This window comes from Heloderma suspectum, chromosome 1 (genome assembly GCF_057233095.1).
Source record: "Heloderma suspectum isolate Gila_16-S chromosome 1, 16-S_ref, whole genome shotgun sequence".
NCBI classification, from domain to species: Eukaryota; Metazoa; Chordata; class Lepidosauria; order Squamata; family Helodermatidae; genus Heloderma; species Heloderma suspectum.
This window is the reverse complement of record NC_139458.1, coordinates 134,720,827-134,738,506: the sequence shown is the minus strand read 5'-3', so window position 1 is coordinate 134,738,506 and position 17,680 is coordinate 134,720,827. Positions and strand designations below refer to the sequence as shown.

Sequence of the window (17,680 nt, the reverse complement as noted above, 5' to 3'; positions counted from 1 at the left end):
TTGTAATAACAATTGGGAAAGTAGGGTGTTGTACAAACCTAGTAAACCATCTTTCCCCATAGCGATTTCTCCCTGATGTGGCAAAGAAAGTGCTTTACTGTGAAATTGTGTCTCAAGCCTGTCTTTCCCCACTTTAGGTAGCCAAGGTAAAGATACACTCTTTCCACTTTCTTTCCCCTCCCTCACTGCACCTACCAATCCTTCTGGCAAAATTCCTCACTGGATTTATTTCTGCTGGTTTGCTTGTCTTGGTATGAAAGGGATTTTCTGATAGGTTGAAAACCCCTGTTTTCCCTTTTTTTAATCCTTTGGACTGGTTGACTAACCTTCACCCAGAATGCTTCTAAGTGAGGGTTTAGAGACTCCTTTGCTTGCATGTGTGCTAGTCCAGTGAGCAAATGACATATACATTTAATGTAATGTGATTGAGCCATTCAGGAAAAGGTTGTCTTTTATTATCTGAGCTTTGGATAAAGGATTCCCTCCCCTTTTCCTGATAATGCCTTTGGCACTCGCGATGGGTGCACAAACTCCAGAGTGCTTCAGACTCCTGAGAAATAGATGAAGCAAGCATTTTATATCAACAAACCCAACTCATTTTTCAGTACAAGAGGAGAATGAAGGAGGAACTTTATGGGAGAAAGGAAAAGCAAGTTCAGACATTCCCTGAATGGGAGAGGAGTGTGAAGGGGAAGGATGTGGAGGTGCTAGTGGTCAGGAAGAGTGGATATCTGTTCCAAAGAGGCAAAGCAAGTAAAATGGGTGAAAAAACAGTGTGTGTTCTGAACAACCAAGGCATGTGGATAAAAAGGTGGAAGGGCCAAGCCTTCCGTAATAGTATTTTAAACCAGCTGGAACTCGGGTATGGTGCAATGACTTACCCGTGTCCCACCACCCACAGGCAAACCAGAGGCAGGTAAACCGTATAGCCTGTACACATACTTTTTCCTAATGGGTGAATAGTAGCTGGGATAGGGGATTTTCATTAGTAAAATGGCATGGATCTTTGTTGTCTTGTCTAGCTTGGCCCTCAGGGTCACAGCCTCTAGATGCAACTGGAATAGATGCTGTCTCCTAAGAAAACGTGATTTTGTTACAGCTATTAATAATCAGGAAGAAAATAATTGTGATCCAAACTGTATCCTCAGTAATAGCAACTAAATCACCTGAATACTTTGCAATGCTTTCTAGGGTCCAGCCAGTCAAATTCAGAATGGTGACTCCTATTCAAGTATTTTCCCCTCTTATTGGGGTTATTCTTTTGGTTAAGTATATTTACACAAATGGTTTATATATGAGATACTGGCCTAGTTCAGATAGAATAATAAAAAATGCTTTATTGTGGCATGCATGAGCCTTGGGCTCATTCATTCATCCCCTCTGCCATTGCAACCATGAGGAGTTTGGAAGTTTTCACTTTTGGTTTTGGCTGACTACAGTTTAATGTGTCTGAACCCTAAACTGTGATTGATCTTAACAATGGTTTATAGAAACATACTGGCTTCATAAACCAAAATTTGAAGTTGGCTTGTTTCAGTAAGCCATGGTTAAGACTAACCATAGTTTGTCCAGGTTCAGGTATAACACTAAGCTATGTTAGTAAAAAATTGAAGTGAAAGGTTGCAGTCTCCTTTTTGCAGCCATATCAGAGGAGACTACAGGAGTGGAGTGAGTGTTTGTTCATGTAACACAGGGGTGTGCAACTTGTGGCACTCCGGATGTTTTAGCCTACAGATCCCATCATCCCTCACCATTGGCTATGTTGGCGAGGGCTGGTGGGAGTTGTAATTGTAAACATCTGGAGGTCCACAAGATTTGGCCACTCCTGATGTAACACTAAACCAGGGGTGGGCAGAATATAGATCTCCAGATGTTGTGGACTTCCAGTCCCGGCATTCCTGATCATTGGTCATGCTGGCAGGGGCTTCTCGAAGTTGAAGTCCAAAATATCCGGAGATCAACCTTCTGCTCAATCCTGCACTAAACCATAGTTTAGTGTTATTTCTAAATGAAGCCACTCTATATAAATGATCAGTACTGTTGTCTACTCACTAAAGTAATCGTGAGTAGTGACTGATATATCTCCTATGATATAGTGATCCTGGTATACTATAATAATTCATAAATATATGATTTTGGTTATCTCTGTTATAGATTATTGTAACCTGACTCAAATCCTTTAGCCACCACTAAGCCCTTGTGATTAAATGGTTCCTCCACCCAGTTTCTGTGGCCTCTACCTCTGGTTTCCATTCTTCTGTTGTCCGTCTCCAGGACTCCAGCTGATGGTTCTGGAACAATACTCCATTCTTCAGATCTGAATTGGATGCTGCTTCCCTTTTCAAATACCCATTTTTAAGCCAAATCAGTCTTTTGACTTTAAACCAACATTTTTGTTCTGGGGAATTTCCATGAACAGAGCTCTGTCTGGCCCTGAGGGAAGAGGGGCATTTTGTCTGAATTTTGCTAATAGCTTTCCCTGTGCAACCTTGTCTGCTTCAGGTCATGATATTAATGGAGCTCTTGAACCATCAAACATCGATACTAGCATCTTGGAAGAATACATCGGCAAGGAGGACTCACCAGATATGTAAGTGCTACCTTTTGACTTATATTCCTGTTCTTAATGATGATTGCATAATACCATGAGAGTGACAGTGATGGCTGTATTTGAGGCGGGTGTGGTTTGGTTTATGTTATGGTGATGCAATCAGTTATTTCCTTTGCCTTTATTCTTTTCTATACCTGACCCTAACACATCCACAGTCCTTCCTAAATCTTTATTTGGATCCTTCTTTCCTTGACAGTGCCATTGGAGAATTTTTTTACTCCAAATTTGCTCAGTCTTCTAACTGTGCATTACGCAAGGTGATATTTTCTGGTCACCAAGAGGGGATACTATCACCAGACTGTGTTATACAGAAAGCACAAAGGGATAAGGTGTAGGGAAAGGAAACAGATCCTTTTGCACTGGTAATAAATATGTGATTTGTAAAGTGTGATTATCATGCAAAGGAGAACCCCTTGTTGTTGTTCAGTCGTTAAGTCGTGTCTGACTCTTCGTGACCCCATGGACCATAGCACGCTAGGCCTTCCTGTCCTCCGCTCTCTCCCGGAGTGTGCTCAAGTTCATATCCATTGCGTCGGTGATGCTATCTACCCATCTCATCCTCTACTGTCCTCTTCTCCTTTTGCCTTCAATCTTTCCCAGCATCAGGGTCTTTTCCAGTGACTTTTCTTTTCACATTAGGTGGCCAAAATATTTGAGCTTCAGCTTCAGTATCTGTCCTTCCAATGAGCAGTCAGGGTTGATTTCCTTTAGGATTGACTGATTCGACCTCCTTGCAGTCCAGGGGACTCGTAAGAGTCTTCTCCAGCATCATAGTTCGAAAGCACAAATTCTTCTGCACTCAGCCTTCCTTATAGTCCAGCTCTCACAGCCATACATTACTACTGGGAAAACCATAGCTTTGATTATATGGACCTTTGTCGGCAAGGTGATGTCTCAGCTTCTTACTGTGCTGTCTAGGTTTGCCATAGCTTCCTCCCCAGCTATGAGTAAGCAGCTTTTAATTTCATGGCTACAGTCACCGTCTGCGGTGATCTTGGAGCCCAAGAAAATAAAATCTGTCACTGCTTCCATTTCTTCCCCTTCTATATGCCAGGAAGTGATGGGGCCAGATGCCATGAGCTTCGTTTTTTTAATGTTGAGTTTCAAACCAGCTTTTGCACTCTCCTCTTTCACCCTCAACAAGAGGCTCTTTAGATCCTCTTCGCTTTCTGCCATTAGGGTGGTATCGTCTGCATATCTGAGGTTGTTGATCATTCTCCCGGCAATCTTAATTCCGTCCTGTGATTCATCCAACACGGCATTTCTCATGATGTACTCTGCATATAAGTGAAATAAGCAGGGCGACAATATGCAGCCTTGTCGTACTCCTTTCCCAATTTTGAACCAATTGGTTGTTCCATGTCTGGTTCTTACTGTTGCTTCTTGACCCTCGTACAGGTTTCTCAGGAGACAGGTAAGGTGGTCTGGTACTCCCATCTCTTTAAAAATTTGCCACAGTTTGTTGTGAATTGTGATCCACACAATCAAAAGCTTTAGCGTAGTCAATGAAGCAATGAAGTCCCTGCCTTCTTTGTCCTTTATCATGCCCATCTTTGCACAAAACGTTCCCTTGAGATCTCCGATTTTCTTGAAAAGATCTCTAGTCTTTCCCATTCTCTTATTTTCCTCCATTTCTTTGCATTGTTCATTTAAGAAGGCCTTCTTGTCTCTCCTTGCTATTCTCTGGAACTCTGCATTCAGTTGGATATATCTTCCCCTTTCTCCCTTGCTGCCTCCTGAACAATGTTACGGACCTCCGTCCATAGTTCCTCAGGCACTCTGTCTATCAGGTCTAATCCCTTAAATCTATTCGTCACCTCCACTGTATATTCATAAGGGATATGATTTAGGTCATACCTGAATGGTTTAGTGGTTTTCCCTACGTTCTTCAATTTAAGCCGAAATTTTGCAACAAGAAGCAGCTCATGATCTGAGCCACAGTCAGCTCCAGGTCTTGTTTTTACTGACTGTATAGAGCTTCTCCATCTTTGGCTGCAAAGGACATAAGCAATCTGATTTTGATATTGACCATCTGGTGATGTCCATGTGTAGAGTCGCCTCTTGTGCTGTTGGAAAAGAGTGTTTGCTATGATCAGTGTGTTCTCTTGGCAAAACTCTATTAGCTTTTGTCCTGCTTCATTTTGTACACCAAGGCCATGCTTGCTGTTATCCCGGTGATTTCTTGACTTCCTCCTTTAGCATTCCAATCCCCTATGATGAAAAGGACATCTTTTTTGGGTGTTAGTTCTAGAAGATGTTGTAGGTCTTCATAGAACCGATCAACCTCAGCTTCTTCGGCCTCAGTGGTTGAGGCATAGACTTGAATTACTGTGATGTTAAATGGTTTGCCTTGGATTCGTACTGAGATCATTCTATCGTTTTTGAGATTGTACCCCAGGACTGCTTTTCCCACCCTTTTGTTGACTATGAGTGCTACTTGATTTCTTCTAAGGGATTCTTGCCCACAGCAGTAGATATGACGGTCACCTGAATTAAATTTGCCCATGCTTGTCCATTTTAGTTTGCTGATTCCCAAGGTGTCGATGTTCAATCTTACCATCTCATGTTTGACCATCTCCAGCTTACCTTGATTCATTGACCTTACATTCCAGGTTCCTAAACAATATTGTTCTTTACAGCATCGGATTTTCTTTTCACCACCAGACACACCCACAGCTGAGTGTCCCTTTGGCCCAGTCGCTTCACTCTTTCTGGCGCTACTTGGAAATTCCCTCTGCTCTTCCCCAGTAGTATATTGGACACCTTCCGACCTGAGGGGCTCATCTTCTGGTGTCATCTCTTTTAGCCTTGTAATACGTTCCATGGGGTTTTCTTGGCAAGAATACTGGAATGGGTTGCCATTTCCTTCTCCACTGGACCACATTTTGTCAGAACTCTCCGCCATGAATACTGGAGTGGGTTGCCATTTCCTTCTCCACTGGACCACATTTTGTCAGAACTCTCCGCCATGAATACTGGAGTGGGTTGCCATTTCCTTCTGCACTGGACCACATTTTGTCAGAACTCTCTGCCATGACCTGTCCGTCTTGGGTGGCCCTGCACGGCATAGCTTATGGCTTCACTGAGTTACACAAGCCCCTTCGCCACAACAAGGCAGTGATCCATGTCCAGCTAAGCGGTTTTGCACTGGTTATAAATCTTTATGTGCTGCATTGGACAGCAATTATTGACAAAGGGCTACTAGCAGCCAGCTGGTCACATCTTGTAAACCACAGATAAGCTTGATTAATCTTTGGAGGAAGAATTCCAGAATACCAAGGCTTGCAAACAGGGCCAGCCAGCCCTACCGTTAGGCAGAGTGAAGCAGTGAGCCTAGGTAGCAGATGCTGGGAGGTGTTGGGGGAGAGAGCTGTGGGCCATGTGGCCTGCTCTGTGCCCCCAACATAGCCTGCTGCCTTCAGGTGCAGTGGGGGATACTGTCCCATCGTCAGTGACAAAAACAGATTTAACTGCCAGCCCAGTCGGCTTTTGCATGTAGAAGGGGCGGGGGGCACTATCTTCTTCGCCTCAGGCAGCAAAATGTCTTGGGATGGCTATGCTTGCAGTTTCTTAACCTCAGTGTGGTATGAATGACATAGCAAAGTACTGATATATAGCAAAGTGGAGGTTCAACCCCCCCCCCCCGTATCATGAGTGTGCCTGTGATTCTGTGATGCTCAATCATCTTTCCATCTTTTAAAGGTCTTTGTAGCATTAAATATTTTTATTCCATTTATCATGGGTCAAATGCATTGTATATTTTCAAACTTTGGTTTTTTACCTAGACCAGACTTCCACAAACTGGTGCACACCAGATGTTTTGGACTTCAATTCCCATCAGCCCCAGGCAGCGTGACCAGTGGTTAGGAATGTTGGGAGTTGTGGTCCAAAACATCTGGAGGTCACCAGGTTGGGGAAAGCTGATCTAGGCTCAAGTCATTTTTCAGTAGAGCACTTTTGTATCATGAGCCAACAGCATGTAGCATATAGGTGCAGTTTGTATATAGCACACCAGGGCTGCAGATGAAAGGTGCAGTATACACATTGTTCAGGTAGTTTAACATCTCTCTTACAGCTCTGATTTGGACTCCATCTCTGACATCCCAGCCTCAGCTGGTTACCCTCATGCCCAACCTTCCAGCTCTGCCAATGCCAATGCATCTGTCTCCAGTGTTGGTCATATGACTAATGCTGCATCCAATGGTACCCTCCATCATGGCCCTCCAAGCACCCAGATCCCAGTCAGGCACGTTCTCCACAATGGCCCTCCAGGCAGCCAAGTTCCAATCCGGCATGGTCCCCCTTTGCCCAATCCATGTGGACCCAGCTACAGTGCTCACCTCAACTGCAATAACAACAATGGTATGGTGGTGCCCAAGGGGTATCTTGGCAGCCACTGCTTGACCAGCATCGCCCCTCCAATCAAATCAGAGCTCAAGGCCTCCTACGCACCCGGGTAAGTGATACAGTGCAAAGGAGGGAAAAGGGGTGTGTGTGTCGGCAGGGGGTGGAGGGGTTTGAAGATTCCAAGATCTGAATGTATCTGATCAATTCTCACATAAAATTCTCAAATTTTATGCAAATTCTGGCATAAAACTATGCCACAATAGTCCAAACTAGAGAAGACTTTTATATTCTAAGAAAGGAACTGGTTTTTTGAAGGAGAAATGTCAGTCCCCAAGTACAGGAGAAACTAGTTACTAAATGAGGCAGGACCTGAGTGATTTGGAGGAGAAAAACTCCAAATGGGCTGAAATCTTCAAGCATGAACACTAAAATTAGGAACCTAAATCCATATTTAAGATCCTAAAATGCCAGTAGATAATTCCATAGAGTTAGGTTTTATATTATTCAAATCGTTTAGTGTTATACAATTCAAATTGTATAGAGTTAGTTTTCACTGTCAGAACTTAATTGAACTCCTTAGCAAATATCCTGTGGATACTTGCTAATGTTACAAATGAGAATAGAGGACACTGAAGATGAAAACAATGAGGTTTGGAAGATACAGAACATGGAGTTTAGGAACTTTTAGGAAACATTGAACAGGATGCCGAACTGGAAGTATCCCAAGTGTCTGTCTGTCTGTCTCTCTCTGGGAGAAAGAAATGCATGTTGGGAAACACTCCAGAGAGATACTAGCCTCAGTCCAATATCTGCATATGACTGTCTCTTATGGAATCAGAGAAAATGACCAGTGAGAGTACACTAGGATATCCTTACTACAGCACAAAGAACGTAGACTCCAAACCACATTTGAAGGTTTTTACAACAGACATTGAATATAGCCCTTCAGTGGAAAATGGAATATTAAAAGATAAACGTAAAAGAAATTAAGTGAATTTAGGGAGATTGATACACTTCCTACCTCTGCAAAGGTGACTCATGACTGAGTATGAGAAGAATCAAATCAGTTCTAGTGGAATGGAACAGCAAGAACTCATTACTGTGGCAGTTTGGTAGGAGTCCATGAGCATGTTGCTGTTGTGGAAACCAGGAGGGGACCTATTGTGGTAGGCAGGAAATAGATAATGTAGGGAAGTAGAAGGAATTTGCCACAAAGAACAAATTGTAAGGCAAAAATGAACAACAGCTCAGGTTTCTTGCTGAAACCATTTTACTTGTACAGTCAGCTACGTACTGGTTCACTTTTTCCATGCTAGACATGCTAGAAGCTAAATTATATAGGCTAGTATATTACAGTTACTAAATATGAAGGGTCCTGCCTCAAGGAAGAACAATATGAAAGATGAACATCAATCTAATCAGTCCCCCAGTTTGGAGAAAACGTTGCACAGCTTTTATATTTATATACTTCCTACAACACTTGTGGACTAAATGGAAAACAATTTATGGGCCCTTGTTTCACAGCCAGGTCATGTTTACTCACTTTGGTTGCAGTTATGTTTGCTGTGTCAGAGGCTAAGAATATGCGGAGTACATTGGATGAGTCTAATGTTAGGATGCATCTGAATAATTTGTGCTCAGTGCCTTCCACTGTGAGCCCAGAGATTGAGTCTTGCCTTTTACAATCTAACTTCACAAGCTGGCACAAGCTGGAGTGTCATAAAGGCTATTCTAATGCTGTGATGTGGTCTAAGAAGCAAATTACTAGTCTGCATGCAGCTTTCCAATCCCTGGAATGATGGTGACTGTGAGTGTATCAGGACCATTCAGAACAGAGACATTGATTTTGTTTGCTTTACACTGCCTGTAGGGAGACTCAGAAATAGAATCTGTTTGAGATTTACCACTAGGTAAGCAGGCTAATGTGGAATTAAATCTTTACTGGGGAATCCCTATTAGTTTTCCTAAAGCTTCTCAGAACATTAGATAAAGGCACTGGGGAGCATTTAAAGCTTTTTATATCCTTAGACTGACAGGATCAGATCATGATGTATTGTTTTGTTTTTCAGTCTAATAATTGGAAAAGTATTTTCACAACCTACTAGGGATGGCACCTCTTACTTTCCCTCCCTTGAATTTTTTGTGCACAGGACTGTCTCCTTGGACAAGCTCTGGTGCAGCATTTGGGACCGATACAGTTTTTGAATGGAGGAAACCCAGCAACTGACAGTGCTGATTGGCTAGTGCTAGTGTCCTGACAAATGCAGAGGAATTTGGCAAATTCACCACAGGAATTTTGAAATAAAACATACTTATGAGGGATGGGTGTGTTTTTTAATAAGGCATAAGAACACATAAACAAATGTTTATATGTAGATTTATTTGCTGGTATGTGACTTGCTGACATGTACATGTGCAAGTAAGATTTTGAACCTGGATCCCCATGTAAGTGGAGAACCTGGTGTTGAAATGTTATGCCTGTCTGCCATCTGAGTGTAAGAAGGTCAAAGTGAACAGATATGGGTGGACTATCTGGAATTGTCCTTGGTCCTTCATCCTTAGTTTGGCCATCTAGAAAGATGCCCTCCTCCCCACACCAGCCTGTAGTTTAATCCAGTCCAGGATGTAATCCAGTCCAGGATGTAATATCCCTTGATTTGTCTCTCCCTCCTTTTACCAGAGCAATTGGGGTCTCTTTGTTTGGAAAGCTTCTGGAAAGGAGTTTGCTTTTTTTCTTCTGATGCAGTATCTGTCTCCTACTGCTAAGCTGTCTGGTCACTCCTCTGGATCAAAGTTTGCACAACAAGCAGTGTTCTATGTTATGCACCCTGCCAGGCAGATCCTCTTAATGGATTGGCCCAGCTTGACTATGTGTGAGGGGGATATACACAAACACTTTTGTAAATATTTGGTGAGGAAACTAAAAGGGTAAAGGGCAGGAGAAGCTAACAGACAGGCAAGAAGAGAAAGTTCTTCAAAGTAAGGCTAGTCTTAAGCAGGAAAATCTTTCAAACCTTGAATTCCAGAAGGTGCAATTCCAAGTAAAATCAAGGCCATCACAAGAAGCTTTTCAAATGAGGCTCTGCCATAGATCATTCATTGGGCCAGCAGGGCCATGGAGAGATAATGGAAGCCAAGGGAGAATATAGATGCAGGGTGAAGAGACAGGCCAAGTTAGAGTCACGGAAGATACATGAGTGTAAGGGCTGAGGAATGGAGGCATTCTCTCCTGTAGCTTTAGCAGGAGCCTAGAAGCATTTGGGCTGTTTTGAGAATAAGGGAAAGGGTATGTGGTCCTTTTCCTTTAGTTTTCAACATCCTGATTGGCCTCGTTACTAATTAGTAATTGCCATCCTGCTCCATTTTGTGAAGCTGAGATACACTGGAGCTTGTTCTAATGCTCTAAAGCTTAAGCCTGATACTTGGAAGAATGTGGATGGGACTAGGTTGCAGTGACTCAGGAAAGGAAATCTTTAGCAAAAGATAGGATATCTCCAGTTCCTGCCTATAGCTGTTGGAGTTTTCATCAGAAATAGGACACGGCAATGTCATGTGGGTAGCTGCCCTTGCTAGATGTCCTGGGCCCCTTCTGTATGGCACTGCTTTGACCCCCCCACCCCATCACACCTGCACAGCAATGTGGCTTCGAATCGCCATGACCTGCAATACACTCGCAATGTACTGCGCGCTTCCCTAAGAGACTCAGTGTGCCCTTTTTTTTGCCATTGTATTGAAATGCTCAGCTGTGCAGTCCCATGAGTGTAGGGGTGTGACACTTCAGTGGCTGTTTTATATTTGAGGGGCTCTGCTGTGTCTTTCTGATCTTATTTTAGGTAAAAATTGGGTGTTTTGTGCTCCTTCATTTCCACACCAGCAGTGCGTCAGTTCTCCAGCCTGAGACTCCCGCAGTGGTTTTCGCTCACAAGCGTGAATGCTGCGTGCCTAGCCATCGCTCCAAAATGGTGGCCGGAGCGATGGTGTTCCTCCCCCAAGACCCTCCCCTGCCCTTGGGCACTGAGTCCAAAAGCAACAGTTGTGAAGATACAAAGCTGCAAAAATGTGCAAAAGTGTGATTAAATATGAAAATGCCCCTCTGTGCCTCTGTAACTGCACAGCTGCAAAGGGATGGGGGAAGTAAAGGGGCATCACAGAGTGACGCAGGCACTACGCACGCCTACAACATGCCCACCGCAAAATGCGAGGTCAGTTTGGGAAAGGGACAGATGGCTCACAAGCACGGGGAAACCCGTAGCAAACAAAAAACGTCGGAGCAAAATGACTCCTTGGAACTCTGCATTTTCCAGGCAAAAACCACAGATGGCTGTGAAGGCGACTGAGTCATCTATCACGAGGGACCTCGACTTGCGGCCGCCCTGGAGTAAAAGCCAGGTGTAGATGGGCCCCTGGTGACATAACACATTGCCCCTATCTTATCTCTTCATTTCTAACCCTTGGTTTTATGGTTCGTGTCTAAGGCCTCAATTTCTCGTCTTCCATCACCCATTTGGATGGACTTCAGTTTGGCTGTAAACTGCTTCACTGCACTAGTAAAACTGTTCTTAGCCAGCTTTCCAATGATATTTTATCTGGCCAGACATAAATACTTCTTTTTCTGTCCTTGATCATCTTGTCCTCCTTGGTATTCTCTTCTACTCTTGATTCTGATTGCGTTGTCATCTTTTAGTTCTCCCTATTTGTTCCTGTCTCCTTTTGCAGGTACTTTCCCTCCCTCTCCCCGCAGCTTCCTTTACAACAGGGATGGGGAGCGTGTTGCCCTCCAGATGATGTTGGACTGCAATGCCCACCTTGCCTCACCACTGGCTATGTGGGCTTGGGCTGATAGGAGTTGCGGTCCAACATCTGGAGGGCCACACATTGCCCAGTCCTGCTTTACAAAGTTTAAGAACATAAGAAAAGCCATACTAAATTGGACCAAGGGTCCATCCAGTCCAGCACACTGCCTACACAGTGGCCAACCAGCATGGGAAACCCACAAGCAGGATATGTGTCCGACAGCATCCTCCCACCCATGTTCCCCAGCAACTGGTATATGTAGGCTTACTGCCTCCGATATTGGAGGTAGCATAGAGGTATCAGGACTAATAGCCATTGATAACCTTCTCCTCCAGGAATTTGTCTCACCCCCTTTTAAAGCTATCTGAATTGGCAGCCATCACTATGTCTTGCGGTAGCGAAGGTTTCACAGCTTCTGCCACTGCCTGCCTTCTTGGAAGGGGCTGTAGCTCAGTGGTAGAGCACATGCTTTGCACACAGAATATCATAGAATCATAGAATAGTAGGATTGGAAGGGGCCTACAAGGCCATCGAGTCCAACCCCCTGCTCAGTGCAGGAATCCAAGTCAGAGCATCCCTGACAGATGGCTGTCCAGCCTCGTCTTGAATGCCTCCAGCGTGGGAGAGCCCACCACCTCCCTGGGTAATTGGTTCCATTGTTGTATTGCTCTAACAGTCAGGAAGTTTTTCCTGATGTTCATCCGGAATCTGGCTTCCTGTAACTTGAGCCCATTATTCCGTGTCCTGCACTCTGGGATGATCGAGAAGAGATCCTGGCCTTCCTCTCTGTGACAACCTTTCAAGTACTTGAAGAGCACTATCATATCTCCCTTTAGTCTTCTCTTCTCAAGGCTAAACATGCCCAGTTTTTTCAGTCTCTCCTCATAGGGCTTTGTTTCCAGTCCCCTGATTATCTTTGTTGCCCTCCTCTGAACCCTCTCCAGTTTGTCTGCATCCTTCTTAAAGTGTGGTGCCCAGAACTGGACACAATACTCCAGATGAGGCCTAACGAGTGCTGAGTAGAGGGGAACTAGTACTTCCCGGGATTTGGAAGCTATGCTTCTGTTAATGCAGCCCAAAATAGCATTTGCCTTTTTTGCAGCCACATCACATTGTTGGCTCATATTCAGCTTGTGATCGACAACAATTCCAAGATCCTTCTCGCTTGTAGTGTTGTTGAGCCACATATCGCCCATCTTGTAACTGTGCTTTTGGTTTCTTTTTCCTAGGTGCAGAACTTGGCATTTATCCCTATGAAATGTCATTCTGTTGTTTTCTGCCCAGCGCTCTAGTCTATCAAGATCACTTTGAATTTTGTTTCTGTCTTCCAAAGTATTAGCTATCCCGCCCAATTTTGTGTCATCTGGAGATTTGATCTGCATTCCCTACACCTCCTCTTCCAAGTCATTAATACAAATGTTGAAGAGCACTGGGCCCAGGACTGAGCCCTGCGGTACCCCACTCGTTACCTCTCCCCAGTTTGAGAAGGTCCCATTGATAAGCACTCTTTGAGTCCGATTCTGTAGCCAACTGTGGATCCACCAGATCATTGTTTCATCTAGCCCACTTTGAGCTAGTTTGCTCATCAGGATATCGTGGGGCACTTTGTCAAAAGCTTTGCTGAAGTCGAGGTATATTATGTCTGCAGCATTCCCACGGTCCACAAGGGAGGTTACTTGATCAAAAAATGAGATCAGATTTGTCTGGCAGGATTTGTTCTTGACAAATCCATGTTGGCGTCGAGTAACCACTGCATTCTTTTCAAGGTGCTTCCAGATGGATTGCTTTATCATCTGCTCCAGAATGTTCCCAGGGATTGATGTCAGACTGACTCGTCTGTAGTTCCCAGGTTCCTCCTTTTTACCCTTTTGGAAGATAGGGACAACATTAGCCCTCCTCCAGTCATCCGGCACTTCCCCCGTCCTCCATGATTTCTCAAAGAGAATAGACAGTGGTTCTGAGAGTCCTTCTGCCAGTTCCTTTATGACTCTAGGATGCAGTTCATCTGGCCCTGGAGATCGGAACTCATTCCAAGTCATGAGGTGCTCCTTGACCATATGCCTGTCGATCTCCAGCTGCAGTCCTGCCCCTTCAGCCTGTCCTTCGCCTTTGCCAGGGGGGTCACGGACCCTCTTTTGGGAGAAGATATCCCAGCTCAATGCCTGGCATCTCCACGTAGGGCTAGGAAGGAATCCTGCCTGGAACCCTGGAGAGCCAGTGCCAGTCAGTTTTGACCATACTGAGCTAGAGGCACCAATGGTCTGACTCAGTATAAGGCATGTATAAGGATGTTCCTGTGTGCTCCCATTCTGCAGCCTTACCTACCCTCCTGCTCTAGGTGGAGCCTTGGCTATTTGTAAGCACATACAGGGAGCAATGCAGTAGAATGGTCAAGCACACAGGTTTCAGTCCAAGGAGGTTTACGTTAACGCAGGAGTGGCCAAATCCAGGCAGAGGACAGAGCAGTCAGTCAGCCAGGCAGTGGGGATCAGGCAGCAGCAGGAGTAGTCAAGGTAACAAGCAAGAGGCGGAACACAGTAAATCAGTCAGATACATTACACAGTCCAGAAGCAGAGTCGTTAGGCAGTCCAGGAAGTCAGTGAACAGAGCATCAGTCACAGGGCACGATTTAGGCGGCAAGGTACATGGCAGAGGCTGGATGGACCGAGTTGTTCCAATACTGGCTAGGTTTCTAGTGAAGGCTTTTAAGCCCAAAGCCAGCTGGAACGCCCCAGAGCTCAGCTGCAGCAAACAGAGCTCCTGTTCCAGAGCTTACTCCGGAGGAGTCCTCTTTTCTGGAGGTGAGCACTCCTTCACACGGGAGCCCTGCTAGCCTGTTGCTTGAGGCGACGACGCTCCCGGGGACCAGGGGGTGACTCAGCCTCTGCCTCAGAGGCAGAGTCCCTTTCTCCTGACAGGAATAGCCCCGCAACCACTTCCTCCAAGGGTTCAGGCTCCTGTGGGTCTGGTGGCAGTCCCTGGTCTGGGGTACCCTGGGCTTCTGGGGCCTTTAACTCCTCCTCTGAGGAGGACTCCTCCAGTCGGGGCATGGCACTTATGTACATTCATTTATGGTCATGGTTTCACTATTCTCGTCTTGATGCTGATAAACTCCTGGATCTCTTTTTCCAAGGGCTGATGTTAAAATTCATAATTCCCCAATTTTGACTCAAATGTTGAGATTTGCCCACTTTGAATATTACCCTCCGATTTTTTTACACACTTGCTGAAATCCTGCACTATTTCATTGAACCCATGTAAGAAATTTAAATGGGTTTTATTATGCTACTGAAGGTCTCATTCTGTATTCTTGGAATATATCTATTAAAACCTTGTTTCCACCAAATTAGTTTTCATTTAATTTCATTGATTGATGGCTCTCTGCCAGTTCAACTACTATTACAAGTTCTGCAGGCTTCTGAAACAAAGTTCATAATCTTTCGATTCATATCTGTCCCTTTTTGTCTTACTCCTATTTCTGCTTTTTCCTAGGTATGCAAACTTGGGGTCATACTCCTTGGAGTTCCTTTTCTCTACATTTAATCTGTTGCTAAATCCTGGTGTGTCTTTTCTTATTTCCAACTTTAAGAGCTGTTCTTCCACTTCTGCCTCTACTGCATTTAGAACCTTTGTCCGTGCCCTGGCTCTCAGTTCTCTTAACTACTGCAAGCTTCTAATTGCTGGCTTGTCCTTCTTGGGATTTTGTTTCTCTGCAGCCAGTTCAGAATATCTGTGATAAATAATCTCCCCCCTCCCCTTTGTCTCCTTTGTCATTACATCACCCCTTCCTTGAAAAGTGTCTGCACTGATTTTCAGCTGCTTTCCATGTGAACATCATTCTCCTCATCCTTACATTTTAAAAGTCCCATCACCTTGTGGCTTAAAACTAGAGGTCTCAGAAGTAGATTCTCTGTCTTATTTTTGACACCCTTGCTGCATCGTCTTCATCTGCTGTCGCTCCACATATTGTTCCCTGCTTCCACTCCCAGCTGCACATCTTCTGATATTCTGTTCCCTGTAGTTATAACTGTCTTCCCCCACTCTTGTAATCTGTTTCTTCCATCCAGTTCCTGTTCCTCCTCTAAATCCTTCCTACAGACTCTCCAACTATTCCTGGCCCTACTTATTCTGTGGTTTCCCTAGTGTTTAATTCTCCTTTCTACACATTCTTGCTATTCCTTCACCAAAACCAGCATTATCCTTCACTTGTGTCCTTTGTGACATCCTTTAAATCCAGCAAGTAGAGACTATGTAAGTACTGAACAAATAGCTAGGTATATTGTCTCTAAATCCATTTTAAATATATTATGATTATTGTGACTATCCATAGACCTTGTGGCAAGAGTTGCATTGACATGTTCTGTCCACAGAGATCATACAACATAAGTAGGGCATTCTTGGGGCTGATGCTGCCATTACAGAGGAAACGGGTCCCAAAATGGCCACAGATGAGTAGGAGCCCTTTCTTTCGAGAAATGTTCACAAATCCCTGAATTTGTGTTTGTGCTGGGAAAATGCTTTTTTTTAAAAAAAAAATGTGCACTTTGAAATGCACATTTTTTAAAAATATGCATTTTCACACTTTAGTCAATGGGGTGAAATGTGCACTTTTGAAAAGTATGCACAGAAATGGGGACTTTTTCCATTTGAACAAGCGGAAAAACAGATAGAAATGGAAGCAAGCCGAAATGAGCTTCGAAGTGATCTGAGAATTTAGACCAGCTCAAAAATCACTGGTTCTCCCATCCCTATATACAGTACCTTAAATGCTGGGAGGTGTTTGCAAAGCACTGCTTCAGAATGGCAATATATGGCTCTCAGTAGCAGTAGTTGATTCAGTGGCATTCCAGATTCTGACTACATTGCTGGAATAGATCAGGCTTGGTCACTGCTGTTGATGACAGCGTTGATAAGTATGGGAGCGCTGTGTGAATGGCTGTGGAGATGCACAAATGGCTTGAAAGTGTGTATGCATCTGACCTTTGTGTATGTTGCTGGCCAAATTAAGACAACCTAGGTCTGTAGCCATTTTGGCTGCTTCCTTACACAGTTTCAGATAGTGAGCTGGGAAATGTATCACTGAAAGCAGCTCTTGGCTAATAGGGCAATACATTCATAGAATCATAGAATAGTATGGTTGGAAGGGGCCTACAAGACCATTGAGTCCAACCTCCAGCTCAGTGCAGGAATCCAAGTGAGAGCGTCCCTGACAGATGGCTGTCCAGCCTCATCTTGAATGCCTCCAGTGTGGGAGAGCCCACTACCTCCCTAGGTAATTGGTTCCTTTGTCATATTGCTCTAACAGTCAGGAAGTTTTTCCTGATGTTCATCCGGAAACTGGCCTCCTGTAACTTGAGCCCATTATTCCGTGTCCTGCACTCTGGGATGATCGAGAAGAAATCCTGGCCTTCCTCTCTGTGACAACCTTTCAAGTACTTGAAGAGCGCTATCATATCTCCTCTCAGTCTTCTCTTCTCAAGGCTAAACATACCCAGTTCTTTCAGTCTCTCTTCATAGGACTTTGTTTCCAGTCCCCTGATCATCTTCGTTGCCTTCCTCTGAACTCTGTCCAGCTTGTCTGCATCCTTCTTAAAGTGTGGTGTCCAGAACTGGACACAGTACTCCAGATGAGGCCTAACCAGTGCTGAGTAGAGGGGAACTAGTACTTCCCGGGATTTGGAAGCTGTGCTTCTATTAATGCAGCCCAAAATAGCATTTGCATTTTTTGCAGCCATTCTCTACAGCCTATTTATCCCTTTCCCTCTCTTCTCATTTTGCCAACAAAGCATGCACTTTTATGTTAAATGTAATAGTGATGTATAAAATACTGTTGAGCTATTGCTCTGAAATGGAACAAGTAAAGATCTGTGAGTAGATTGGTCACAAGATCTTAATCATTCTACACATTTTGACACCTGGAAGTACATA

General features: G+C 44.3%; 1 protein-coding gene across 1 annotated transcript in view; it reads left to right on the top strand.

Moving 5' to 3' along the window:
- MYRF (myelin regulatory factor) overlaps nucleotides 1-17,680 on the top strand; it is a 151,935-nt gene that overhangs the window by 63,647 nt on the left and 70,608 nt on the right. The window contains exons 2-3 of the mRNA XM_084858587.1: nucleotides 2,503-2,590; nucleotides 6,687-7,067. Of these exons, the coding sequence (XP_084714713.1) occupies nucleotides 2,503-2,590; nucleotides 6,687-7,067 (469 nt within the window). The remainder of the gene's footprint in view (nucleotides 1-2,502; nucleotides 2,591-6,686; nucleotides 7,068-17,680) is intronic.